Below are 26,044 nucleotides of genomic sequence, written 5' to 3'. Positions count from 1 at the left end.
TATTCTAATTGATCTTTTCTCCCACAAAACTTTACTGGCCAAAACATATTTCCATATTACATTTATTAGTGTTAACTCTCAAAAGTACCCATAAATATTGTTTCCAACATTGAGCAATAATATTTTCCAGTTCCAATTTGAGATTTTCATTTTCATACAGAGGTTTGTTAAGTTTCCAACAGTCATTACCACATTTCTGCAGATATCAAGTAGTTTTAGTTGAATGACCCCTGAAATGACCCCTTTATGTCCCCAACTAATCATTTTATCAATTTTATCTTGTGTCGTACACGTGAAAACTGCACGGCCAAAACTAACTTTGGAGGATTTTTACCTGTTTACCTCAAGAAATTAAAGGCAAATATGCCTGTCTAGTTATATGTTGAAAATGAGGTACCAAATCTATGTTTGTTGTATTGTTTTGATGTCTTTGTTAACACAACTAACTACTGATACTTTCATCATTACATCCTTTTCTCAAATGTTCATGGGTGCTTTGTGATATTTTCTTTTTATTATTGTGGACTATCAATACTGACTTGATCTTTATGCTTTGTTTTGGAGGAAATGTGTGCTTATTCACATATCTGTGATTTTATAACCAAAATATATGATCATTTCCAAGATGCACAATGGCTTATCAAATTGGTCATATTTCAGTTTATTCATTTACCTTTTACTTTTCTGTAGCATGTTGTAGTTTTTCGAAATGCAATTGCATGATTTGACCATAGGAGAGCTCTGTGGTCCACTTGAGTTCAGCTGTTTATTATATAGGCTATCTGATGGGTGTCTGTCCAAACAAGTACACTTTCACCCCACTTTACTGAGAAAAGAAGGCCAGGAAAGAAACTGTAGATGGAAAATATCCACAAGTTTCTAGGTTTCATTTTTGTCTTAAATCCACGTTCATTACTGAGGGGGAAACATTACAGCTGGAATATCAGTCAGATACTATTCCCCCTGTGTTCAATAAGAAAATAAGTTCAGTTATATGAATAAGCACACATTTTATAAAGAACAAGTCAGTATTGATAGTCCACAATATTCAAAATGAAAATTTCTTCTCACAAAGACCTGAGAATTTTTTAGAAAATAATTTAATGATGAAAGTAACAGTAGCTGGTTGAGTTAGTTTTGGGCCTTATCGCTCTCCATATAACCCCAGTGGTACCAGCACAGTATCTCAGGCCATTGCTGTAAAAAATAATAAAATAATAATAATAAAAGCACAGTAAATAGATATATTAAAAAGAATAAGGGCAATTCTATGTTTTCAAAAATGTAATTATAATAACTGATGGTACATTTACCCTTTTTGTTTTGAAGAGATTTGAGAGAGTTTAAAAAATATGTGAAATCATGAAGGAACAGAAAATCATGCTAATTTCTTTGAAAAACGATATTTGTGAATAAAAAACCTTACCCTTTATAATCACCACATTCGCAATAAAATCAATTTTCAACATCTTTAACAGGAAGTTTATGTTTATGATAGAAATGACAATTAAAATCTGACCAAAATTTGGCAACAAAGTTACAATTGAAAAAAAAAGGTGATGATTAATTTTCGTTTAGACCGGCTGTCGAGTGACGTCATGTTCCTGCGACTGTTTATGTGCGATAACCAACATGGCGCTGTTTCCAGCTTTTGCAGATGTATCAAACGACAGTAAAGTTGAAGATTCGTCCAAAGGTGATCACGCCTTCATTTATCGCATGTTTTAATATCTACTGCTTTTCTTCTCGTGACTGTTCTGTCGTTATCATGAGGAGATAAACCCGCTGAAGCATGAACTAGCTGATATTACTGATTAACATTAACTCTCTGAATGACAGACCTCAGTTTCACTGTTATTTTACTATCAACACGTTTACATGTCGTTACACGGTTTCTTCAGGAAGCCAAGATACCGTTTGTCTGTTGGTTGACTCATATATGACGCCAGTGTCATGTATGAACTTTACATTGAGAGCATTAGCAAATATGCATACCAGGTAGAAAACGACGTAAGGCCACTGCTTTTAATAATAACCGAGGCATTCATTGACAGGTGCTATAAATAGTTGAGCTTGAGCTCCATAGTTGAGAAATAGTTGAAGATGTTATAAGAGGTATATAAAATACTCTACTTTAAATAATAATTTGTGTCTGATATGATTTTTCTAGAAAGAAAGTATGATTACCACATTAAAATCCTTAAAATGACATCTACTCCTTCTCCCTCATGAAAAATTCCTGAATCTATGAATATGCAGATATTCTTGATTTCATGATCTTTAACTGCTGAACATAAGATGTCTCCTATGTACCTCTTTATAAAGTCAATTTTCTGTGTTTGTGCACTGGAGGCTTCAAGTTTCCTCATGACACTCGTGTAGGTTGAATATTGGACGAGGATTGGCTCCAAACTAGTTGTTTTATCATAAATCCTACTCGTACACTCGCCCTTTAAAATTGGATTTTCAGTGAACACAAAGAAACTTTCCACTTTGAGCAGATACATGTGAAAACAGCTATCTAGCATCAAACATACTGTACAGTGAAGCTCAAATATCAACCTGAAAGAACAAGAAGAAAAACATGTTTTTGAGCGGAGGGGAACTTTAATTATCATACGGTCACTGTCATGGTTCAGTAAAATAAACCTCTGTCATGTCTTGCTGTACTGGTGATTTTTTTTTTCTCCAGAAACTGTGATATTTTTGGTTTTAAGGGCAAAGACATCTACCTGTTGTCATTACTGTTACATCAGTGTAATGAACTGTTTCTCCAGTCTAATCCTGCTTTTGATCATATTTGGGACTTTACATGAAACACGTAGAAACCTGGTTATTCAGCTCCAGGTAGGCATGATTATAATATTATCCAGGTTTCTGATCATCTGTGGAAGTGCAGTCATGTGTTTGATAATCTGCATTCAAATTCAAATTCTGTATCTACTGAGTTAATTCAGTTTGGTTTTTGGCCACCTGGACTCTGCTGGATTCAGTTTCTCCGTCTATTCTTCAGTAATGGAAGACAAGAGAAATGTATCCCTTGCATTCCCAGGATGAGACTGTGATACTCCATTGCATGAAAACACATTCATTGAGTGATAATCAGCACTATGATCCCTCAATCCTCCTGATTAGGGAGTAACACTCTCTTTTTGTGTACTCTCTCCTTTTAGAGTTAGAATGGCTGAAAAATAAGAGTTTTCAGACCGGGGAGGCTCTCTCTCTTCACAATCGTTTTTTAGAGAAGACCACTGAAAGGCTGAGCGAGAAGGACTCAAGGTACAAAACTTTGTTTGCTGACACAATACTGGACATTCTACTGTGCATGCTCAAGCACACAATGTTGTAGCATCTTTTAAATTCCTTCTTTAAACTTTATTTCAAAATAAAGTCATTTTCATCTTTGAGACATGCTCCCACTTTTAGTGATTTTTGCTTTTATGCCATGTTTTACTCCCTTTTTCAAATCTTTGCATGTATTTCTCCTTGGTTTTTTTTGTGTTCATGTTCTTATTCTTCCTATTGCATCTGTTTGTCTTTACTGTGAAACACTCTATAACTCTGTTTAGAAATTTGCTAAATAAATGTCATTATTATATCACATTTCTAGTAAGAAGTAATCAAGATACTATATTGAAAATTAGTAAAATAAGTATTTGTTTTTACTTGAGACAGGTGTTATGAAAGCATTCTTTGTGTTTCTGACTCCCATTAACGTTGGATTAATCTTAACAATCCTCAGTGTAGACAGAGATGAGAAAGAAAGTGATGTGCCACCCAAAAAGAAGAAAAAGAAGAGTGAAAAGCATAGAAAAAAGAAGAAAAAACACAAAAAGAAGAGCGGGAGGTATTCGGATTCTAGTGGGTCTGACTCTGAAACCATCTACCCAAGTGATCTCAAAAAGGAACAAGAGGCAGACAGGTATACACACACAAACAAGTTCACATCACACAATCTTTAAGTACTTTAAATGAATCTTAATTTCACAAACAGGTTGTTGTGTTTATTTGTGTGTGTGTGCACGCGCGTGTGCAGGCTCCAGGATGCTCCGTTAGCAAGTCGTTTCTCCTGGTTGGATGACCTCAAGTTGCCCACAGAGCAGCCATTCTGTGTGGACAGTAAACCAGACCCAGCCAACTGGACGTACAAGTCCCTGTACAGAGGAGACGTAGCAAGGTAACACACATACATTCATACTCACACACAAACACTATGCACCATGTGGGCAGTACTGGCACATCTTTCTCCTTGGATTTTGTTCATTGGATGAACTACCTGCTTCTACAATTAATTACAACCAAATCAAACACATCACTTACTGCTTAACAGGGGAAAGACACTCTGTACTGGAGGTGGGTTTAATGACTATAGCAGCAAATCAGATGTTTACTTATATTTAAGTGTTGCAAGTTATGATTTTAAAGATATTTTTGAAACTGTGTGTGTTCCAGGTATAAGAGGAAAGGTCGGTCGTCGTTGGGTCTGGACCCGCGCAGACAGGAAGTCAGCTGGGATGAGTCAGAGTCAAATAAGAAACAGAAAGGCGGGGACAAGAAGAAAGCAGCAGACAGATACTTCTCTACAGTCAGTCGCCAGCTGCTCAGGTCCCAGCACCCCGTTCCTACGTTACCAACGATTCCTGAGTGTAGTGATGTCATCAGCCCCACCTCCTTCCTCCCCCTGGGTGATGATGAGGGGGAGAACAAAGGAGGAGAGACAGGTAACAAAGAGGCAGCCACAAGCAGAAGCCTTTTTATTTCAGTATGAAAAATGTTGAATAGACAGTCCAGTCATTATCATCCTAAAGTTGTTAACACACTGCATGACTGATTTTAGGCACACAGACTTGCCTCACAACCATCCAAACTGACACAGATTTAAGTTAAAAGTATCAACAATAAAAATTAATTCAGAGGTCCTAATTGTAGCAGAACAAAGGGATTAAAGCTTCACATTCCTAACAGGTCATTAGTACTAATACTCAAAGTAAAGCTGACCTGATTTGAAATAATAGCTTTAGTTGACCTATGAAGTGTGGAATGTGTCCTCAGCTTACAAGGATTTAACACCACAATGTTGTGTGAAGACAATTTTCAGATTCAAGCGCACTTTTTTATGTCAGATATTTCTGGCACAAACCTTCATCTTTTCATTGTAATCCTCACATTTAACTTCAAACCTTTAATGCGTCAATCCAGGTGACAGAGTGCAGACATCCTCAGTAAATCCCCTCGGTGTGTACGACTCCTCTACGACTCTCTGGCTGCAGGGGAAGGGACAGCAGGACCAGACGGAGCATCAAAAGCAGGACAAACAGACAGGGCAGAGCGCTAACCTTTTGGCCGGGAGGACTGAAGAGTTTAACAGGCGGCTCAGAGAGCAGCCAGCAGATACGCAGCTATGGATACAATTTATACAGTACCAGGTAGGGAGACTTTCACCTGGTTGGTTGGTTTTATTCTTTGTTTTACTTATCTATCAACTAATCCCAGGTCAAAACCAAAACCAACTATGTGTTTCTTAGTATTTTCCAAAGTCTCTACTCTGTGGTTCTCAATCCTAAGACCATTCATTTTTGCTGAATGTGTTTGAGCATAAATCAGGAATATATAGTTTCATTAAACAGGTATTATTAGATATTAGAAATTTTATTTGTGGCATTTTAACAGTCCCATATGATTTCAAATAGGGATAGTCTGATGTTTGACTTTAAGGTCTGACACAGATGCTAACTCTTTGGAATTTAAAGTTCAGATTTCTGACAGCTGTTTTCTATTAATTCTCTTAATATTTTAAACTGAGTCAAATTTACAATCAACTTTACTAGTGTACATAGAAATTGTACTTTTTGCCAAATTAAGGTTTAATAAACTTGAAACTATTAAGAAGATCATGGCATTTGTTACTGATGTTTCTATAGAGATAACTAAAGGTCAGGCATTTTTTCACTGCATTGTTTTATGTACTCTTGTGTCGGGTATTCTAGCATATATTTTACACTATTTTATTATTTGTTCTATGTATTAGATCATGTTTAAGTTTGTGTTTCATCTGGCTAAAATGGAGAAAAATAGTGTTCACATTCAAAAATCAACAACTCTGAGCTGAGCCAAATAGGAGATGTCAAATGGCAAAAAGTAGAATCCGCACACTGTTCTTTGCTCCCACAATGTTTTTTTACCCATTATTGCTGGGCAGGGTTTCGATCAATGCACAAAGCAGCACTAACAGACCTCACATTATCTGCAACAGGCGACCGAAATTAAAAGCCATTGGCTACAGCTCAAGGCCACAAGACAATTTTTACCGTGGAGACAATAAAGTAAAAGTTTGATTTTGACATTTAAATTGCAAACTAACTAAAGTTTGCACTGCTGTAAAACTGTAGACTGTCCCACAAGTTGGTTGTTGAATCACAAAAATGATTTTAGGCATTCTACATCGTAACTTGCAAACAGCTTATAATTATCAGCAAATCAATAATCTATCTGTCTAATTTTTCTTTTTATTGCTTTTCAACATCAAATCATTCCTCAGGTTATTCCTGGTGTCAAATGTTTATCATGTCCTCTCTGCCTCTTTAGGATGAGCTCAGTGCAACAGCGTTTGGAGGTGAGGAGGAGCAACAGGGCACAGATTCAGCTGAACGTCGTAAGTCTTCCTACCGAGCTGTCCTGGAGAAAAAGCTGAGCATCGCAGAGCGCGCCGTGGCCACCAACCCAGGCTGCATCGCTCTGCAGCTGGAGAGGCTCAGGATCTGCCAAGAGCTCTGGGAGCCATCAGTTCTGGCTAAGGAATGGAAGAAACTGGTGAGTTGACTGAGCTCGCTCAATTTTTGTGTGTGCTCTAAACAATGCCAATATACTGTACGTGCATGTCCGTAAACCAAAGCATACAGTTGTTCTAACTCGTGTTTTATCTGTTGTATTGCAGGTGTTCCTCCACCCAAACAGTGCCCTCTTTTGGAGGGAATATCTGCTGTTCACTCAGAGCTACTTCAGCAACTTCACTGTGGCTAAAGTCAACTCTGCCTACGGGAAGTGTCTAAGCACGCTCAGCGCTGTGCGGGACGGCAGCATGGTCTCTCACCCGGCCCTGCCTGGGATTGAGGAGGATATGTTGGGTAACAGAAATTTTGTTAAAATTTCCTATCAAGTTATAGCAGCCCGGTTTTATCACCTGCTTGTGTCACTGAACTGAAACCCTCACCTTGAAAAACACATAAACACTTGATATCTTGACTGTGATACGTCATATTCTCATTTATTTTTGTTTATATACTATATATATATAGTGCTTATTAAAAAGTCATCATTTTGTTTGTCTTTCTGTCCAGATATCTTCACCCAGCAGTGTCATTTCCTGCGTCAGTGTGGTCACTCAGAGAAGGCGATTTCTCTGTTTCAGGCCATGATCGACTTTACTTTCTACAAACCTGAAAGCGTACAAAAGATGTCCACCAAGCAGCAGGTACACACATGAACTAAAACACTAATCGTACACAGAGATTAAGCCTTATACTGATATTGAAACTGTAAACCTAAATCTTATGCTCATAAATAAACTAAACTATAAAACCAAATCATAAGCTATAATAACACCTCAAAGGAATAGTTTGACAATTTGGGAAACACTCTTATTCACTCTCTTGGATGAGCCCAGTGACATCCTGTTTCCAGTCTTTATTCTAAGCTAAACTAACTATCTCATGGCTCCAGCTTCATGTCAAACATAGCCTATGGAGATTTTGACCACTATTGATGCTATGGGGCAAAATTTTATGAGCAGGTCCCAGTTTTGTTTTATTATGCAAGTGCACAAGGATGCACAAAGCAGGAGGCTGCTAGCAAGTAAACATGGATAAAAACAATGTAGGATTTAAAATATTAAAAAGTGGCTTTGTAAATGTTTTATGAGGAAGGGAATACATTTAAGATGTTTGTAAGGGCTCAAGGATACACACAATGTTTTAGTGTTTGTGTAAATCATCTTATTTAACTCTTGGCAAGAAAATAAGCAGATTTCCCAAAATGTGCTCAGTATTGATCAGTATCAAAAAATTCTGTTTAGAGAGTAAATTCATTGTATAGGTATTGTAAAAATACAACAGGACATACACTGGTGCTCCAGTAATGTGAAAAAAGATGAAATTGTATCTCCCAGTTAATGTATGGTGTGTGTGTGTGTGTGTGTGTGTGTGTGTGTGTGTGTGTGTGTGTGTGTGTGTGTGTGTGTGTGTGTGTGTGTGTGTGTACAGGTAGAGTTCTTTGAGCCGTTTTGGGACAGCGGGGAGGCGAGAGTTGGGGAGTTGGGGGCCAGAGGTTGGAAAGCCTGGATGCTCCAACAAGAGCGAGGAGGGTGGCTACAGCCCAGTGCAGGTAAAATACACACAAACACACACACACACACAAACAGAAGTCCTTACAGCAAAGTGAGTCAGGCCTTACTGCATATTTGTGTTGTTATAAATACTGTAATAATTTAGAAATTGATTTCTGTGCTAGAATCATGAAAACAACAAGAAACTGAGCTTCATGTCTCTGTGTGTGTGTTTGTGTGTGTGTTTGTGCATGTGTGTGTATCCACAGAGGAGGATGAGGAGGAGGAAGAAGATGAAGAGGAGGTGAAGGATCGGAGCCAGCCCAGATGGACAGTCTGGCTGGATGTGGAGTCGTCTCGCGAAGCAGCTCACTGGTTGCCCTGGAGACCTGACAAAGCCAAGGGCCAATCGGAAGAGGACTGTGACGACCCGGACAGACAGGTACCGACAGCTGGACAGACAGACAGACAGACGGACATGTCTCTAGATATGTCACCATCCCAGAATTTTATGTTTGGAACTAATTTAACTTAATCCGCTTTGTCTGAACTCCCTGTTTCTCTCTCTCTCTCCATCTCCAGGTGTTGTTTGATGACATCGGCTCATCCCTGATTTGTCTGTCTTCACCAGAGCTCCAGCTCCGTCTTGTTCTCAATTTCTTGTCATTCCTGGGGCTTCCTGTGGACTCTGCTGCCCCCTGTCAGCTTGGCCTGTTGCTGGAGAGCCTGTCACTACTCACTCAGGGTAACAATGACACGATCAATCACAATAATAAAAAGCGTTTTGCTTTTTAAAAACTACCAATCAACTTGAAGCATATACTGAGATGAGACTCACATTGTCTCCTCCCAGGTAATGATCTCCAGCGTCCTCTGACCTCCCACGACCTACCTGGCCCCGGGGTTAACTCTGTAGGTCACATGACCACTCTTCAGGGAACCAGGAAGCTGGCGGGGCTTGGGAAGCACGGCGAGAGGTTTGTCACCAATGTGTTCAATATGGTTCAACCTGTCCTTCCTGCCCACCACCGAGCTGTCTTATCACTCAGCTGGATGCAGTATGAGAAACTCAAGGTAGGAATCAGTTTGTCTGATTCTAAGTTTTATTGAAAACGGAAGTACAAATATTTAGATCAACTGGATTTCAGGTCAGAAAAGTGTCTGAACTTTGCACTAATTTACGTCTTTGTATTTGTGTGTGTCAGGTCTTGCGCTGCCTGCGCAGCGGCAACAAGAAGCGTCTCCGCTCTCAGGGCAAGAGCAGCAAGCGGGTTGCCAAACGACTGCTCAAAGAACCTGACAACCGCTCATCGTTGATGCTGTGGCGGGAGTACGCCCACCTGGAGTGGATGCTGGGTAACCTTGACGAGGCTCGCAAAGTGTTCTCCACAGCCACAGCGATAGGGGGAACCAAAGGGCTGAGTAGCCCCACCCTCTGTGAGCTGTGTCTGCTGTGGGCCCAGCTGGAGGTGGAGGACGGAGCAAGTGTGCGAGGAGGGGGACTAAGTGATGTAACCGCGTCCCCGGCTGTGTGTGTACTAACTAGGCTAGCAGAAGGAACCTCCTCATCATCCTCTTCATCTTCCCAGTCTCTCTCTCCAGTTTCCATCCTGAAAGCAAGAAAGTCATATGAACAAGCTCTGACTGCCAGCTTGGCAGCACTGGATCAAGACCCCCACAACCCTCAGGCCAACAGAAAAGGTTCACTTTCTCAACAACTTGTGTGTGTTTCATCTGTCAAGGAGGTGCTTTCAGTGTGGCATGAAAATAAGTTGCAAAGACTTGAAACTTGTGTAAAATATGCAATCCCTTGAATATTTATTTGCCTTTATACTTTGTCAGTCAATCCAAACATCACTGTAGTCTTTGGCAAATGGTGGTCAATAATGTAAGCTATACAATACATCATTTGTAGTAATTGGTCTGAAACATGGAACAACAACCTTCAGTTATAAGTCATTATCATCACTTATAAACCAATAAACTTCCAAATACCAATTCCAATGTATAATAGTGACTATTTATCCAATAGGAGAGGAATGTTCTTTTTCCTAAATTTAAAACCTCACTGCATGGAACATAACTGAGTAATCTTTGTGTAAGGTAACATTAGGCCAGGAATTGCTGTGACACTGAGTTGTCAGCCCATTTTGACTGAATACATGTAACTGAAATACTGACGATAAAACTGTATTTATTGTGGATCAGTCTCATTTGGCCAACCCACTTACCAGATCAGTATCTGTGCTAGTACTGATCTAGCAGATCAGATTTAGTGCATACTTAATTATTACTCAAGATATTAATATAATTACTTTTAAAATAAACACAAGCATTGCCAAACTGATGGTAACTCCTTGCCTCTACAGTACATTGCATCTTACATTGTGTACTACCGGGCTTGATGGATTTCTGTACAGCAACAAAACATGACTGCTCTTCAAAGTCAAAAAGCCAATGGAAAAACTTCAAACTAGTTTCTTTATGTGATACTTGAGACATCATTAAGATACTTCAAACAAAAGAAATAACTCCCCTAAAGTCCTCCTGTTTTGAATGTTACCTAGTTGAATCTGTTATTCATGTGATGTCATCATTCCACCACCAGGTCAAGAGGACTTGAGAGGTCTGGTCAGCTGCTACGCTCTGTTCCAGTACCTCACGGTGGGCATCCAAGCAGCTCACACTGTCTACAGTCAGGCAAGAGAGAGGATGGAGGAGCTGCACCGCACGCTAACATTTGACAAGCAGCTGAGCAGTAATGAGGAAGCCAACCTTGCCAGCACTGATGCCAGTCACTCTGCAGCTACTTCCGGCCCGACAAGCAGGCAGTGTGTTAACAGGCTAGCCTCTGAGTGTGAGATATTAGCAGTACAGCACGCAGCATTGCTCAGGCACCATAACAGCATCAGTGTGTTTCCACTGGCAACACTGAGACAGACACTGACATCTGCCCTTTCAACCTGGCCCAGCAGCGCCCCTCTCTGGAGCATATATGTACAGGTAAGCCGTGGTCTGCTCTTAAGACACCAAAACAGATTTAATTTTTTAATCATCACAGATTAAAATCAGATCAGTCAGTCATTTAAAATAAGCTTCAGTAACAGCCACTTCTCCTCCTCCTTCCTTCTCTTGGCTTATAACCCCTATGCGACGTCCCCCATGTGTTTCAGGTGGAGAATCGTTACCATAGTGCTGGCCGGGCGCGTCGCTTTTTTCACTCTGTTACCAGGGACAACAGCAGTGTTGTGCCGCGCCTCTTTGCCATTGTTGCTGAACAACAAAGGAAGCAGCTGGTGGACGCTGCTCAGAGGTAAGGATGATGGGTAGATGTGGGGTTTTCCTGCACTAATGTTGTAAGGGAATAAGCACTGTAACAACCCAAAAAACACAGTAAAAATGGCGTCATCATACATGTGCCAAGAAAAACCTAGAAAATGCTTTATTTTCACACCTACATTACTTGTTAATAATTCTATCAATACCAACTTATTTTAAACTTAAACTTCCTATGGTCACTACAGGTCTTGTTGCAATGACGCTGCCTTGCCCATCCTGCCAGAGAACGGCCTTAGCAACCGTATCCGTGGACTGTTTGAAAGCACCATAGCAACGGAGATGGGTGCTCACTGTCCTTTACTTTGGAGGATGTACATGCACTTCCTGGTGAGACGGCAAATAACTCGCAAACTCACACACATTTACTGCTCTTGTTAGGGTACTCCATCACTTCATACTCATTTTCTATCCTAGACCAGTCTGTCGCTGTGTGGCATTGAGGTGTTATAAAGAAAAAACATAGAAAATTCATAATCCCATTCAACTTTCATCCAGTTAGACTCATACTGTCATCGTTACAGATTTTACTGACGGGGTTCTTGGCAAATCCCTGCTTTCCTTCTTTTATAGAATTAACTAGTCCATCAGCTGATGATGCATATATGGTGGTAAAAAGTAGCAAATAAAAATGTATGTAAGACATGTTGATTTGTTTGCTGACTGTCACCACACTTGACCAGTGATACTAGTAGAAAGTGAGCACAGGTCAAATCATATGTCAATTTCCCACTTAAATGAGACAAAGAAATCCAACATTACTAAGCTTTAAAGTATCTCTTTAAAAAAGAAGATTCACATAAAAATGGCAGGAATATTTTTTTTTTCTATAGAAATATTTATTTAAATGTGCATTTCAGTAATCATGGGAAAGGTCCCTTTTGTTCTGTATGTTGTGCTTGTTAATGTCTGTCCTTACAGTGCTGCCTTACAGGGCTGTTTCTTTCTCGTTTTCCCAAATATTGACTTGAAGACAGTAAATGAACTAACAAACACTAAGATCAGCTTATAAAGACTTACTTTATATAATTGCACATTTGGAGATACAAATATTGACTAAAAGTCTTATATCTGTGTTGTGTGTATATAACATGTTTGTATGTATGTATGTGTGTATTTGTAGGTGTCAGAAGGGAAGGTGGATAAAGCCACAGGGATCTTCTACAGGGCTTTACAGAATATTCCCTGGTCTAAGGTGAGACACAGCTGACATCTGTCCTCTTCATTTATAATTGTGAGGGAAATTAATTGTCTCCCTCGTGTATGAACGCACGCATGAATGTAAATTTGCATTTTTGCATGTGTGTGTTTGACCAGGGTTTGTACATGGATGCAGTGCAGCTGTTTCCTGACCGTCTGCAGGAGTTTGTAGATCTGATGACAGAGAAAGAACTACGACTCAGACTACCTTTAGAAGAACTGGATATACTACTGGAGGACTGAACACACACACACACACACAACTTGTTCAAGAGCTCAGTTTGAGTTTGCCTTGCTGGCAACATGCCCACCCACATATTGGCACACTTGATGGCAACAGCAGGACACACACACAGACTTGGATGCTCACACACACATCGCTGCAGTATAAAACAGCGAAGTTGCAGTGATCTTCAGATGGGCAAGGAGCCATTTTTTGTATATGGGGCATGAAAATGCTTTATTTTCACAGCAAACCATTATGACTGTGTTTTACTAGCTAAGATTGTCAATAAAACTATAATTTTCATTTAAGTGCTGTAGTTGTGATCATGCATAATCTGATGAGCACACAGTGCATACAAACTGAGGTTGGCACCTGCGTTTTTAAACAAAATAAAACCTCATGACATGTTTCTATCAAATGTGATTGCAAAGAGAACATCAACATTTGAGTCAAATTAAATTATAAACTAATACAAATGAAAAAAAAATTGAAATTAAACATTACACTTCCTCAGCATTTAATGATAATAAAGATTTTTTTTGCTATAGTAGTAATATGGTCATGATTATAAAATGTCAACTTTGAATGTTCAAATGCAAATGCTTCAACTTGTTCATGCTTTGGACACCTCAGGGTTAAGAAACTCCAGATTATGAGGAGGTTAAATTATATTTTATTCTAAACCTTTGTGTAAGGCAACTATTGCCAGATAAGAACTGAAAGGCAGATCAGACTGACAGTGCCAGTCTTCACAAAGTTGTCATTTTTCACATAGTACTATTTTATTTATTTTTTGGTCAATAAATACTTTGTTAAATTTCATCAGTGTAAAATCCGTTACTTGTGGCATAGACGAGGCATTTTTTCTTAAATTTAACTCTTCTAATTTTAAGAATGACATTTTATGCATAAATAATGCAGTCTCACTTTTATTTCCTCATTTTTACATCCTCAGCATAAATAGTTTTATTCATACATCCCGTCTCTGTTTGATAACGGACTTGTGTGAATTAACTTGAAAGTTTTTGCTGCTCTAATCACTATATAAATAAATATATCTTCGTATACAGTCTATGGACACACTGCACAAACACACAGGAGCGGTGGAGTCGCTCCCTCCTGCCGCCTTTACCGCGCCGTGGTTTGACGCATTGCAGATCCGCTCTAGCCAATCAGCGGCCTCTGTACAGCGTGCACAATATTGCGGGTCTTCTCTGGCCAATCGGAATGCGCCTCTCAAAAGCAAAACCGCAACTTCTCCAGTACCGTCAGGCGCGATTTTTTAGAACGTATCCTTCCGCCTCTATAAAACTCAGTGTAACAAGAAATAGTCCGTCACTTTCTGTGTGGCTGCGCTATCAAATTGGTGCGTGTTGATAAATACGAGGGATTGAAACGCAGATACGAGGAAGCTCATTAAAAGTGACTTTTCTCTCCATTTTATTATTTCTTCTTTTAGGGTCAAACAGCCACTATTATGAACAATTAAATTATTTAAATAAAAGCAATTTTTCTTTTTCCCCCAAACAAAATCCCATCCTTGTAATAATCCTCCTATACATCTCAATATATATTTTATGACAAAAAAAAAACATAGCTCACTACAGATGTTATGTGAAATAGGTCTGAGAAAAATGGTAGATGGTAGTCATTAATTAAGGTATCATTACACTAACATTGTCTGACGATGTAATGACAGCTTTTAGCACATCAGCAGACTTTATTATTGGTGCCAGGTGGATGAGACATGTGGCCACACAGAGGATAATGCAATAAATGTCTGAGAGTAGACAGATACTGGAAGGTATATGACAGTCGATTTGACAAGGAAACGCCACTAAGTCTATGTTCTGTTTTATCTGAGACACTCCAATTAATATTTATGAGACAGTCTTTGACACGTATCCCATGTTGACTGTCTCTCTTTGTTTTAATTAGGAAGAATGTCAGGTATATTCTCTTTGTTCACAGATTTTGAGACACAACTAATGCAAATAGATGAACATATTAGAGAATGCACGGTGGTTTACATGATTGATTGTTTGATTCATTTATTCATTGCTATTTCACCACAAATTGAAAGTCTCCACTGCCCTCATTTACGTTCAAAGAGACACACCCCACTACTGTTAGGTGACAACCCAAATGTTTAATTAGTAAGAAGTCAGCTTGCTTCATTTTTTAATTGTTCGCAAGTGCCAAATGAGGTAAATTAAGGTTTAAGTCTTTCCCCTGTGGTATTATCACTCTTTAGCCCTCGTTTAAGACTAGCTAGATAAACACAATTATTCCCAGAATCCAAGGTTATAATAATCTGCACATATATTATACATAAAGTCCCCATTTTCTCTACTCTCTACAGGTGTGATAAATAGAGGTGATGGTGAAAAGGACTTAGCCCACAGAATCATTTAAATGTCTACAATACTGTTATTTTGTGTCAGACTTAGGACTACATATGTTCAATAACAGAGAAGTGGGCTTCATTTTATACTATTATTACACACCAGTTGACTTCTCTAAAGGCCTATGATTAAAACAGCATGAAGGCTGGATTACCAAGGGGAGAAATTGTACAGATCCTGATGGGCCCCAAAAGCTCCAATTTCACTGCATGTGAACAGGTTTTGGTAATCTGATTAACTACAAATTCATAAGGGAAGAGGGAAACTGTCAAGACCTACTGTCATGCAGTGAACACGGGGCTTTTGGGGGCCCTGGGGATCTGGGGCCCACTTTGTGAGGTCTTAAATTCAGCCTTAAATTCAAGCGCAGGTTGCTCTGGACTTGATGAGAGAGTGGAGCCAACAGATTACATATATATTGCACATAGGTCGTTAGATGGTGGGTCAGTAACAGGGATCTCTCACCTGAGGCCCCTTAATGCAAACCCTTTCACATCCTAAATGCTCATTGAAACTGCAGTATTCTTCACTTCCTTGTCTGAAATGTGTTTCAACTCAGAGAACCGGACGTGTTAAGAGAAACTTCCCTTTGTGAAACGTGACAGGTCACTGAGTTTGTGCACCTCGAAAGACTCTTACATGCACGTGTGTGTGTGCGCGTGCGCGTGTGCAGACAGAGGCAGCAGGGACACCTCACTGGCTGAGCTAGTTTATCGCACAGTGCGGAGGAATACAGTGAACCGTACAGCGGTGGTTCGGCCCGCCTCCAGCCTGCCCTGCTCCGAAACAGCAACCGTCCATTTCCTCTCTCCCTGTAGCGCTAGCAGACCAGCGTTTCTAACTCAAACAAGCATGGTGAGTATTTTATCTATTGTACTACATTACTCTCTTCTCTGTAGTCATTTAATTGAAATATCATGACGGCTTAACTGCAGAAAGAGAGCGAGTGGAAGAGACTCATTTGTACCGTTGAGTGAACTAAAGAACTAGCTGTTAACACTGTGGACTAGAGAGAGAAGCTTATGGTCACATCACAGGCGCGTAAGTTAGTACCCGCCACTGAATTTATCATTTTATGGAGTTAATATTTACAGAGCTTGTCATAGGGGGACCCGCATAATTGGCAATAGTTGTGGCAGTTCGTTTGGCTTGTCGTTAGCATCACAGCTAATGTTAACATCCTTAAAGAGTGATTTTCTGTAACATCAGACAACTCTGAGAGTAGAGGCTGTTACTGCAGGGATGTCGGTAGTGTTGAACACATATGATATGCCGGTGTTAAACCTGCTACGAAAAAAATAGGCTGATGGGTGAGACAGACAGATGTGCACTTCTGTCCACCAGTTTCTGCCAATATAGCTATCTTATATTGTCGCCTCAGTACTAGATAGGCTCACGTATCTTCCTAGATATTGCTATTCCAGTTATTGATAACAGCTATCAGAATGCAGCATGTAAAAAACTGCAGTGGGTAGAACTGGCAGTCCTAACTGGGTCATAAAATATGCTGTAACACCTGTATGTGGTCACTTTGCCACAGAAGAAAACAGATATCCGTTAACGACCGACAAACTCAGAATTTGAACAAGTTGACTGTTATTTTGTTACAGACCGCCTTTTTTTGGTAGTGACTAACGATGCAGGAGGAAGTGTCTTGATGAAGTCTGGTCTGTCAGATGTTTCTGAACGTAGCTTGCCCATAAATGTACAATGTCAGCCTCTTATTCAGTGTCCTAGGATCAGTCCTCAGGGAGTGGTAGCATCATACACCCGTCATGGTCTGTAGTTTATAGCTTCTGGAGGGAGTTGTTTCCACACATACTCTCTGTTGTCATGTGTAAAAATGTAATTATATGGTATAGTGGACCTTTTCTTCAGGCTATACGTAAGTCTTGAATAGATAAAGACGTTGTTTGACAGATGCAATCTGCTGAACATATTGTAGGCTAGTGGCTCCAGGAAAAGCCGTCTACTTCTGTAATCATAATCAGTTACGTAAATACATAAAACAAACCATGCAGCAACATGCCACTTAAAATGATGCTTGGAGATATTTTCTCTGAAGGAACTGGATGACCTCTTAAAGGACTAATGTGTAAGATTTAGTGGCATCTAGCAGTGAGGTTGCAGATTGCAACCAACAGAATACACCTTCCCTTCCAAGTGTGTAGGAGAACTTACGGTGGCTGCAAAACTTGCGGAAAAAAGTGAAAGGCCCTCTCTAGATCCAGTGTTTGGTTTGTCTGTTCTGGGCAACTGTAGAGACATGGCAGTGCAACATGAAGGCCTCCATGTAAGAGGACCCGCTCCCTATGTAGATATAAAGGGCTCATTCTAAGGTAATGAAAACACAACAATTCTTATTTTCAGGTGATTATACACTAATGAAAACATACTTATGAATATTATATTCCATTTCTGCCAAGTCTGATCTGCTAGATGCCACCAATTTCTACACACTTAGGTAAATTCTGGTTAAATTTGAAAGTCATTATTTGCTTCTTTTTTTTTGACACGTCCCTTTTATGTGCAATTCTTTACTAACTTGACTCTCACAGTGTATCTCAACCTTGAGTGCTTGTTTTCTGTTTCATCAGCTCATTGCTTGCAGTAAATTGTTATAATCTGCATAACAGGTGTTAAACATTTACTGATTATACAATCAGTTGCCAGTTTATAAGGGACACTTAGCCAAGACTAATGCAGTCTAATACAACAGCCCTGCAATAATACCTTCCCCTTATAGAGCTTATTATGTTCAGCTTTTGTTGAACTTTCTAATGGTGTTAATTCAACTTTATGGTCAATTGCTGTTGAACTGTGGTCCTTTATACTGACAGATGTTTCAAATCTTTCATCCACCCCAGTTATATGAATGAGTGGGAAAAAAGCTTATTATAATTTGCTTGAAATTGGGTAGTTGGGCTCAGCAGTGTGCAAATCCAAATTTAGTTTATTTAGATAGTTCAAGTATTTTAGGTTATCTCAGCCAGAGTCGGTTAGATTAGCCTTTAAACACAGCCAAGTGGTAATTGGCCTACTATATTTAATCATTGAAGTTTGAAACCACACTCAACATAGTCTGTGGGTATTAAGATTGTTTTTTCTTCATGTTAGCTGATATTAGGTACATTTAACTTCATTATATTATCTCATCATATTCTTAATTTAAGCAGTCTGACAAGTTTTTTAAATAACTAGTAGGATGAACTGTGTTGAAGTCATGACTTCATTTTAAGGCTCATCTCTCTACTGCATGTAGATTTTAAAATTGATTTCAAAATGGATATTCTGTCCCTCACAAACTGCTCTAATATTATTTTCCGTTGGATTAGTTACCATAGGTACGTGGTTAGTCTTTGTGGTTACTATAGCCACATGGTTGACGAAGTTTGACACAGGAAAGAGGAAGTAGTCTGTGAGACAGTTGTCACAGTTCCTTTCATATTAATGGGGTTTGTTTAAAGCAGAAAAAAAAGATGTGTGAGTGTTCTGCTGTTGGATTGTGACTCAAATGTGCTCATCATAAGCCTGCTGAAAGTGAGAATATACTGAATACAAAATAGATATAATGATGTGTTCACACAGTCAGCTTTGATCGTCACCTATACTTTTTTTTACACATCTGCATTTGCTCTGCGTTGCCATCTTTTTTTAACAGCTCATAATTTTATTTTTCAAGAATGATTTTCTTTTTAAAAAATGACCACATCTGGAATCAATGATTATTCTTGATGATTTGGTAGAATCAGTAAAGATAAATACTGTCCAAGGGTGCTTTTAGATAAATCATAGGGCTTACGTGCTGCTATCTGACAGGAATGTGGTCTGTATTGCCAGGAATTACAGCACCTTGAGAGGAATTTGGCCTGAATATTACAGGGGTTAGCAGCTTGTTAACCATCGCTAGAGTGTGCACACACATGCATGGACAGAGACACACATCATCGCTGTCATTCTCATCGCCCAAACTCTGAAAGCCTCATTCCTAACGCTTGACTGTATTAATACCTCGTATTAGGGCTGGGTGATAGGGACAAAATCAAATGTCACAACATTTTTGACCAAATACCTCGATATCAATATTGTAGGGATGACTATTGGTGCTCTCACAAAATATTTACACAATGAGATTTTTGATAAATAATCATCAATAATGTGGATATAATGACTAAGTGGGTAAAGACAAATAATAGAACAGCTAGAACAGTCCGGTATGTTCAGAAAATTACATCACTTTACTGTACAGCCTTTAAAACCAGGAAAAGACAACACTTCTGCCATATTATGATACTAAGATATGCAAAATCTAAGGCAATATCTAGTTTAATATCACAATATCAATATAATATTGATATATTGCCCAGCCCTGCCTTGTAGTTGAAATGTTTCAGCACATACAAAGCTGTTAGTTTTGAACTAACAGCTGTGTACGGGTAATTGTGCTTGAGAAAATCAAAAACTTCATGCAGGTGTGTCATGAATCTGATGGGTGCTTAAACTTAAAAATTATGACATGTTGAAATTCAAATATTTCATCCCTATATTTTTTGGTGTGCTGTTAGACATGGATTTAAGGAAAGACTTACGACTTGAAGAAAGGAAAGAAATTAGTTATTTTGCAGAAGACACTTTCCCTTGAACATCTTTATATTTACTAATATTGCTGACAGTCTGGAGTGAGTTTTGGAAGCGGGGAGTTTTCCATTTTGGCTCATTTATTTCAACAAACCTGTTTCTTAATCACAAAAATGCTGTTGACGCAGGACTCAGGGAAATGAGTGTCACTCACACAAACTGTTGCGGATAGAGGCCCTGCAGAGGGGGCCGTTTGGTGTGACCCATGATGCTGTCTAGGAGGTCAGATGACCAGCCAACTGATCCTCCCTAGGAGCTGCAACTGTAGCAGTGAGATGACAGGCCACAGATTAACACACACATATGGACACACATAAAACCTCTGTGACCTCCCCTAGTCTGGACACTGTTACTCACACACACCTTAAATCAATTTTCTTGACACATTGGGTGACCTCCTCTGGCCTCCACACACACACACACACACACACATATATTCTGTTTCTCTGGTAAACTGTTGAAGGCTCTTCGTCTGTTAACTACTGCAGGAGGTGGACACTTCATCTGTGCATCCATCTTGACTATACATCTGTTGGAGAGATAGACAGACAGCTAAGCGTTTCACTGTCATGCCTAGGCTCACACACACACACACACACACACACACACAGGGAGCAGGTTTCTCCAAAGTCTCACCCAGTTGGGGTTGGATGCAGCCAGGAAAGGACAGCGTCTGGTCACGTACACTCACAGTGCTGCAAGACACAAGGACAGACAGAAAGATCTCCAGTTAGGCAGGTAGACAGACAGATTTATTGAGAGACGGACAGGCGGATGGACAAGTAACCAGACAAATATCAACAGACGGACCAACTATTCCATCAGCCCGTCGTCCAGCTCGTGGAAAAGGGAGACATCGCCTGTCAGGTCAGTGCCAATCCACTGACCTTTGCCACTCCAAAGGGATTGTGAACACTTCTGTCATCTGCCGTCTACTCTGGAAGGATTGAAAGACAAGTCCTACAATTATCCAGTCATCTGATTACCATACAAGCATTGACCCATCCAGAAGGACTAAAAAAAAATACATCAATTCTGCCATCCACTCAAATCAAGACTCAAAGTCAAGTTTTTCCTCATCTTTACAGTTATGTGACTTTTCAGAGAGATGGAAAAATCTACCGTTGATCAGCCTCTTCTTCCATCTGTTTCACTAATCAGGAGGAACTGATAGATGTCTGGCCATCATTTCTTTCATCCAACTATTCCTCCCATCCTAAGAAATCATTCCTGCCCTTGCTATCATTCCCTCATCATGATGCCGAAGAAAGTCGCTCTGTACCAAGCCGAGGATGAGCTGGTGAGCCTGTCGACAGTCTATGACCTCTTGGATGAACAGCAGCATTTCTACAAGGAGCTCATCCAGCAGCAGGAGAGGAACTACAGAGCCTTCCTACAGATGCTGATGGACACATCGTCCAGCCGCATGGACGGCCTGGTCAGAGAGATGCAGGACCTGAGGAACTGCCTGCAGAGAACCAAAGCCGAGTTAGCTGAAGTTAAAAAACAGGCTGTCCAGAACAGCAAGAGGGCTGAATGCATGGCTGAAGGCTTGGTGATGGTGCGGGGGGCCATAGATGGCCTCAGTATGAAAACAGGAGCAATTGGGGGAGGCACAGAAGGAAGAGGTGTGGATCTGAAGCAGCGCAGAGGAGGTGGTGGATTAAGGCTGGATGGAGGAAGACGAGGAGGTGGAAGCAGAGGTGGAGAGGCAAAAAAACCAGAACCGAAAGCAGTGAAGCTGGTGGCAGACCTCACAGATATCCACTTTGAGGGGATAAAGGTTGTGCACGAATGCATACACAGAGTGAAATGAATGGGTTAGCTGGGTGAGATGTTGGTGGTTAAGATTGCCTCGGAAATAACCCGAAACTCCTCCTACTGTCGGTGTTTTTGAGAAGGTGTTCAAGGTTCAAACTGGAGATGTTTTTCCTGTGACCAGATGTTAGTACAACTGTGTGAGGGGAGTTGGTTCCAGAAGTGTAAGAAAAGAAACCTCATTGTGCCTGATCGTTGCATCACTCTGACTTAAATTTGAAGTTTAGTTCACACCGGGTTTTAATCCCACATGATTTCTGTTTTCATGTAGTGTCCATGCAGGCTGTTGCTGATATGTTGTTGGAAAAGAAGTAGGGTTAGGGTTAGGTTGTCACTACTCAAAGGATTAAGTTACTTTTATAGTGTGTTTTCTATTTTCCCTACCTTCCACCTCTCCTAAATTTCTTTGTTTCTGTGTTTTTATAGGCTGACCAACTAACAGAAGAGCAGATTGCTGGTAAGTTGAAACTACAAAAACACTTTTTTTTTTTAAACCATCTTAAGTGTTAAACATATTTTCTGTACAGGTCCGTACATTGTCAGCTGGAATCTCAGTGTTATTATATTGTGATAATGTTGCTGTTGGTAACATTTTCTCTCTTCTTCTCCTTTTTCACCACCTTCTATCTTCTTGTTTTCCCTCATCCCACCCATCCTTTCCCTGTACCTGTCCAGAGTTCAAGGAGGCTTTCTCCCTGTTTGATAAGGATGGAGATGGGACCATCACCACAAAGGAGCTGGGTACAGTCATGAGGTCACTGGGTCAAAACCCAACTGAGGCTGAACTCCAGGACATGATCAATGAGGTGGACGCAGATGGTACGCTGGTTCCCTCTCGACATGAGCAAGGATTTATTGTTAAACCGGTGTTTGTAGTTCTTTTTTACTGACTTTGCCCTTCTCTTCTCTAGGCAACGGCACCATCGACTTCCCTGAGTTCCTGACAATGATGGCAAGGAAGATGAAGGACACTGACAGTGAGGAAGAGATCAGAGAGGCATTCAGGGTCTTTGATAAGGTAGGTCTGAGTATGTGTGTTTTGTTATGTGTTGTAAAATTCAGTGTTTCCTAAGCTTTTACTGACAGAAGTCTGTGCTTCTGTCTGGCCTCACTGATACTGATATTTGATAAAAGACTGTCTCCATTATAGACTGCTAATGACTAACTGTATAGCTGTATGTGTGTCAAACTGACCACCTGTCTCTTGGCCAGGATGGCAATGGTTACATTAGCGCCGCAGAGCTGCGTCATGTGATGACTAACCTGGGAGAGAAGCTGACAGACGAGGAAGTAGACGAGATGATTAGAGAAGCCGACATTGACGGAGACGGACAGGTCAACTACGAAGGTACAGGAGAGCAAAGTCTATCTGGATATTTAAAAACCCAACTACACTAATACAGTTGCACGCATCAAGGAACACACAGCCATGCACACACACCACCTTTCCTCCATCATCAGTATTATGATTCATTCCTGTTTGTGAAGCCAGAGCTAGTTATGTAAGCTGACAAACACTGATGATAGATAGAAGCTCTGTGGTCATTTTGAGTGTCTTATGGCTGCTTTCTTGCTGTCTGATCAATGATATTTTCTTGTGTGAGTACATGTGTTAAACACTGTTTCTGATGTGTGTTTTTTTGTTTGTTCCCCCCCACAGAATTCGTTCAGATGATGACCGCCAAATGAACTGGGCTCACATTAAAGACAAAGAATCAGTCAAATGTTTCACTTACCTCTTATTGCAAAAATCTACATTTATTCATACTGTTCTGTATAGACAACTTAAACTGAATGTTGGAAAACTGAAAATCTGTCCATATAAACAAGCTCAAAAAAGGTAAAAGACAAAAAGAAAAAAACTTAAGTGAATCTGCATGTACTGGCTTGTATTCCCCGCCCCCCCAGCGCTGAGCTGCCCAATCAGATCCTCTCTGCAGCTGGCTGGTTTGGCCACTGCTCCTCTGCTTCCTGGTTCCATCTGCCTGATGTCATGACGATTATTTGGGCTGGCCAATCGCCTTTCTTCTATGACTTCCTGTTTTCTTTTTTTCTGTTCTTCATGCATGCAGCTTTAGATGGGTTACTGTTGTGAGCCCAGTGGCAGAGGGCTGTTGTTGGGCCTCAGGTTGGTCTGCAACCCACAGAGAGGAGGGAGGGGTTAGTTGACGGATGGATGGGAGCGAGTGAACCAGCAGAACCTTTGCAGTTTGCTTACCTAAATGAAGTCAGTGACGACAGAGATATTTTTAAGAAAAATATTAAAAAGGAATAAATAAGAACTCATTTTAGATTCTGTGTTTCTGGCATGTCAGGATAATCGCTTTATCCTTTGTGTGTTTACCTTTTTTTGAGGGTGAAGCCTAGGTGGGGCGTAGATTTGAGCCCCTCGGGCGGTGGGTGTGTCCTAGACTATTTGGAGGGGTTGGGTGGGCTTTAAAGGCAATGATACACAAGCAATTTTTGGGGCAAAATCAATATCATGAGTATCTGTTTTTACAGGTATTTTACAGAGATTTGTCGATAAGGAAGTTAATAAGTCAGTAGTGAACTAAAAAGAGTAAAACATCGTTATTCCTCACTGAATCATGCTCGACGCAGTGTTTTGCCTCAAATGTTGCATGTGTATCATGATTCTACGGGGTGTTCATTTCAGATTAGTGGGGACGGGGTCGGTGCTTTGCGGCATTTCTATCTAGTGTTTGTGTGTGAGTTTGCGCGTGTAAGTGTGTGTGTGTGGGTGCGGCGAGGCCCGGCCCAGTCCAACTGTTCAGTTCAGTTGATCTGCATTCCAAGTTGTACATGCTAGTCTTTACATTTTGTTTTTCCAATAAAATACCATGAACTAAAGATCTCGTACCGGGTGTTTTATTTCTTACAATTCCCTCAGTGAAGGCTGGTTCTGTGGGGGAAGTGCTGCTTTCAAGTGACTCATCTGCTACTTATTGCATGTAATGTCTTACAGAGAGCAAAGTGTAAGCACAGACATGAAAGCCCACATAAAGAAAACATTTTTAGAGGTGGTCAGCTTCTGCACTCCTAGATTAATGTTACCAAACATCTTAGATGAGCAGGATCTGACAATTTGGTCTGATTACCACTAAGTACACAAGACTAGAACAGAAAAGTGCTACAAAAGGTTGCAACCATCCTCTCAGTCTGCAATTCAATATGTGTATTTGCAAAGGAGAGATGAGAGAGGGGACATTCTCTCATTGATACAACTACCAACAAACATAATTTACCATGAACAACACATAATCAATTACAACTTCCTATCAGTATCACTGTTCATATAAGGGGAGAGTTGTGTTAAAGGAGGGTTTTCAAACCCTGGAACAAACATGTCAGTGTATCATGATGATGATGGACACTAACACATCCTCATTAGTGTAATGTTACAGTGCAGTGTGTATGGAGATGTGTCACAAGGACTTCCTCAGATCGTCGAGAAACGTCTGTCTGCAGATGAGGAGGTGTTGCTAGGCAACAGAAGCAGGCATGGGATGGGTGGAAGGGATAGAGAGGGAGCAGAAAACCGTGGGAGTTTGAGGATAGAGCAAGAGAGGAGACAAGGGGAGGGAGGGAGGTGGGGGATGAAGAGGTTGAAAGACAATAATAGAAATCCAGGACTTGAGGGAGAGGAAGAGAGCGAGGGATGAAAAGACAGAAATGAAAAGAGATTCAGAGTGCATCTTAAAACCATAAAACCTGCTGATATGATTTTTTTATGGAAGTTTTAGCTCTAACAAAGACACTATTTACTGGGGAAGTATGTCAATAAGCAGTAAAAAATAGCACTATATATATTTGCACTACTGGTATTTGCACTGATGCTACTTACTACAATATATAAAACGTAGCTGCTGATTGTGATTTTGGTGTTAATTAAGATGCAGACAGACAAACAGAGACAGAGAGGACAGAGAGGAAAGACAGAGATGGAGAAGTGTGGGAGGTGTTAGATTTATCCATGTATCTCTCTCTCCCTCACACACACACACACACACACATACACAGTTGTAGTTATGTAACCGTCTGAGGCGTATTAATACATCTTGCAGCTCACTGCTTGCTATAGTGAGCTGCCACTCCAACATT

The 26,044-nt window shown here is 40.3% G+C and overlaps 2 protein-coding genes across 2 annotated transcripts; both read left to right on the top strand.

The window, feature by feature from the left end:
* Window positions 1-1,587: 1,587 nt before the first annotated feature.
* Window positions 1,588-13,904, top strand: nrde2 (NRDE-2, necessary for RNA interference, domain containing). Its single transcript, XM_067614194.1, has 19 exons — window positions 1,588-1,696; window positions 3,174-3,279; window positions 3,743-3,922; window positions 4,037-4,177; window positions 4,453-4,721; window positions 5,200-5,426; window positions 6,586-6,810; window positions 6,935-7,124; window positions 7,338-7,471; window positions 8,259-8,379; window positions 8,590-8,762; window positions 8,903-9,065; window positions 9,174-9,394; window positions 9,526-10,021; window positions 10,929-11,323; window positions 11,494-11,633; window positions 11,845-11,986; window positions 12,780-12,851; window positions 12,974-13,904. The coding sequence occupies exons 1-19, from the start codon at window positions 1,633-1,635 to the stop codon at window positions 13,097-13,099; spliced, it is 3,585 nt and encodes a 1,194-aa protein (XP_067470295.1). The 5' UTR covers window positions 1,588-1,632; the 3' UTR covers window positions 13,100-13,904.
* Window positions 13,905-16,111: 2,207 nt separating this feature from the next.
* On the top strand, window positions 16,112-24,793 carry LOC137199282 (calmodulin-1-like). Its single transcript, XM_067613467.1, has 6 exons — window positions 16,112-16,342; window positions 22,370-22,400; window positions 22,619-22,762; window positions 22,855-22,961; window positions 23,156-23,291; window positions 23,604-24,793. The coding sequence occupies exons 1-6, from the start codon at window positions 16,127-16,129 to the stop codon at window positions 23,630-23,632; spliced, it is 663 nt and encodes a 220-aa protein (XP_067469568.1). The 5' UTR covers window positions 16,112-16,126; the 3' UTR covers window positions 23,633-24,793.
* The last annotated feature ends 1,251 nt before the right edge of the window (window positions 24,794-26,044 follow it).

This window comes from Thunnus thynnus, chromosome 16, assembly GCF_963924715.1.
Source record: "Thunnus thynnus chromosome 16, fThuThy2.1, whole genome shotgun sequence".
Classification (NCBI taxonomy): domain Eukaryota; kingdom Metazoa; phylum Chordata; class Actinopteri; order Scombriformes; family Scombridae; genus Thunnus; species Thunnus thynnus.
The sequence above is the reverse complement of the archived record's forward strand: the minus strand, read 5'-3'. Positions and strand labels throughout refer to the sequence as shown.

Bases quoted from the DNA above. Each gene is read 5' to 3' on its own strand.
- nrde2 (XM_067614194.1), top strand. From the start codon at position 1,633: ATGGCGCTGTTTCCAGCTTTTGCAGATGTATCAAACGACAGTAAAGTT. The intron at 6,811-6,934 runs GTGAGTTGACTG...GTTGTATTGCAG, and splicing joins CTAAGGAATGGAAGAAACTG to GTGTTCCTCCACCCAAACAG. The intron at 11,987-12,779 runs GTGAGACGGCAA...GTGTATTTGTAG, and splicing joins GGATGTACATGCACTTCCTG to GTGTCAGAAGGGAAGGTGGA.
- LOC137199282 (XM_067613467.1), top strand. From the start codon at position 16,127: ATGCACGTGTGTGTGTGCGCGTGCGCGTGTGCAGACAGAGGCAGCAGG. The intron at 22,401-22,618 runs GTAAGTTGAAAC...GTACCTGTCCAG, and splicing joins AACAGAAGAGCAGATTGCTG to AGTTCAAGGAGGCTTTCTCC. The intron at 22,962-23,155 runs GTAGGTCTGAGT...TCTCTTGGCCAG, and splicing joins CATTCAGGGTCTTTGATAAG to GATGGCAATGGTTACATTAG.